The sequence below is a fragment of the Penaeus vannamei genome, chromosome 43, assembly GCF_042767895.1.
Source record: "Penaeus vannamei isolate JL-2024 chromosome 43, ASM4276789v1, whole genome shotgun sequence".
Classification (NCBI taxonomy): Eukaryota; Metazoa; Arthropoda; class Malacostraca; order Decapoda; family Penaeidae; genus Penaeus; species Penaeus vannamei.
Genome location: NC_091591.1, coordinates 4,801,844 through 4,804,343, shown reverse-complemented (window position 1 = coordinate 4,804,343; position 2,500 = coordinate 4,801,844). Strand labels below are relative to the sequence as shown.

At 37.7% G+C, this 2,500-nt stretch overlaps 1 protein-coding gene across 4 annotated transcripts in view; it reads right to left on the bottom strand.

The window, feature by feature from the left end:
• The window catches only part of ACOX1 (acyl-CoA oxidase 1), a 24,343-nt gene that overhangs the window by 12,943 nt on the left and 8,900 nt on the right, over window positions 1-2,500 (bottom strand). For all 4 annotated transcript variants that reach the window (XM_070118864.1, XM_070118862.1, XM_070118865.1 and 1 more), the window contains exons 4-6: window positions 1,770-1,938; window positions 1,005-1,128; window positions 277-396 (exon numbers count right to left, since the gene is read on the bottom strand). In XM_070118864.1, the coding sequence (XP_069974965.1) occupies window positions 277-396; window positions 1,005-1,128; window positions 1,770-1,938 (413 nt within the window). The remainder of the gene's footprint in view (window positions 1-276; window positions 397-1,004; window positions 1,129-1,769; window positions 1,939-2,500) is intronic.

Below are 2,500 nucleotides of genomic sequence, written 5' to 3'. Positions count from 1 at the left end.
TGTGCAGGAAACTGGTTAAAACTTCCTAAAATTCATGATTATATACAAGATTTTAAGGAAATATACCAGTAGTTTACAAATATCAATGGAACAGCGGTGTGTAGTCAATATGGGTACATGCCATGAATACAGTGAATATAGAGACTTTTTTTAAAGCAACATGAACAAGTATTTGTTTAAGGATGGCTTATTATAAGCCATTAAGTATATAAAATAAATGATATTAATAATAATATCTTAAATAAAAAAAGACTCTTCATCTTCATTTCAACTCACCTGGAAGGGATTCATGTGTTTCCTCATCCCTAAGCTGGACAATGAAGGGATGAACGCCGTGGCACTTCCCCTTGGTGTACAGCTGTGCCATCACCACTGCATAGTTGACAGTTTTTCCCACTTGTTGGAAGATTCAGGAATTGTTAACCAGAGAATTCTCTTGACAAATAAGATCTGCATTGGTTCATGTAATCTAAATTTCATATAAATTAATATATGCAACAAATACACACACACACACACACACACTCTTCCCTTTCTTCTTAAACTCTCTATTCATCTCTACTTTCTTTTCCTTTTAATTTCTTTCCTTTCCTTTACTTTACTTTACTTTCATCTGCCTCCCTTCCCTCTTACTCTCACTTCTTTCCTCTTCATCTCTCTTCCTTACCTCCCACTCTTCTCTTTTCCTTTCCTTCCCTCTCCTTCACCTTCCCCTTCCTTCTTCCTATCCCTTTCCTTTTTCCTCTTCCTCTCTGTCTCTCTACAAATTCCTCCTTTCCTCTCCCTCTATCTCTTCTCTTCTCCCTCCTTCCTGCTTAGTCCCTCTCTCTCCCCCTCTTTTCCTCTAACTCTTCTCCTGTCCCTCTCTCCTTCTACCTTTTCTCCTCTACCTCTTTTTCCTTCTCCCTTTCTCCCTCTTTCTCCTTTCCTCTCCCTCCTTTCTTCTCCCTCTCCTTCCATTAACCAAACATTTAATATCATACACTCTTCTACACCGAACTTACATCCTCCTGGCCACCACTTGGTTGATGTGATTGTTGGGGAATGAAGAACGAATTCTTGTGTCGATGGGTCGTAGGTTGCTGTCGTCTCGAGCCCTCGGAGGAAAGTTCCATGACCCATTTCTGTCTACAGATGATCCTCAATATTATAAAAAATGTAATCATTATCATTCTCATTATCAATATCATCATCCCTTTTGACTTTCTTGTTTGTTATGAAAATATGAGGAAATAGTACACTTAACAGGAATTTCGCAAGCTTTACTAATAACAGTAATAATATCGATAATAATCAGATCAAATAATAATAATAGGAGGAAGTAGAAGGAAAAGAATGAGAAATGAAGGAGAAAAAACAAAAAAAGAGAAGGAAGAAATGGGAGAAGTAGATGATGAAGAAAAGGAAGGAGTGGAAGAAGCAGCAGCAGAAGGAAAGGAAATGGTAAATATAATAACAGTAATAATGATGACAATACTACTATAACTACTACTACTGTTACAACTACTGCTACTACTACTAACAAATATTAATCATGAATAATAACACACAAAATAATCAAACAAAAAAACAATATTAACAATACCAATACTAACAATAACAGTAATAACAATAACAATAACAATAACAATAATAATAACAATAATAACAATAATAATAATAATAATAATAATAATAATAATAATAATAATAATAACAACAACAATTCAAAAAATTATAATGATGAATGATGATGTTAAGGACATCTATAATTCCATATGCTAACATACCTGAGCATATGTACCAATGATTTCTCCAGTCCAGGCACGTCCGAGCCACAGGCCCTGCTGTTCAACAGTGCCCTGACCAAGTATCGCTGGCATAAACATGACGTAATGTAAAGCTAATGGATTCCCGTCCTTTGTGAGTGCGACACCCAGACCGGAGCCCATTAGAGTCCTGTAAGGAAAATGGAATATAATTTTAACTTTCGATTATTCAGTATTAACCCGTTGCTGCCAGGTGGCACGTACGTACATGCCATGGCTGTTGTGGACCGAACGCTGAGGGGCATCATGTCATGCCCAATCCTGCGCCACTGGCTCGTCGGACAGAGGTTGTTTTTCTCCAATAGTAGTGGTTTCATTTATATGGTAAAGATTTTAGGCAATGGCACCTATATTGAAGGTAAACCTTCAAAATTTTAAAATCTTTATAAATTTTAGCAAAGTAAAAGCTTATAGGTGCTAAAAGTCGCTCACAAACTACCGATCGAGCCGGGTGCAAACAAGGGAAACTGCCGATGCGCGGCAACAAGCCCGTGCATACGTCCACTTGGCAAAACCTTTACCTGTCAGCGATGGGTTAAGGCTTGTTGGTGAAGGAAAAAGGAGCTGAAAGGTGATAGGTAATCCTAAGGTGTTGGGGCAAGGAAAGCAAAAATGATGATGGTGTGTGGCAAAATGCATAAGAGAGATTGAAATGAATATGCAGGAGGAGGAGGAAAAGGAGGAGGTGGAGG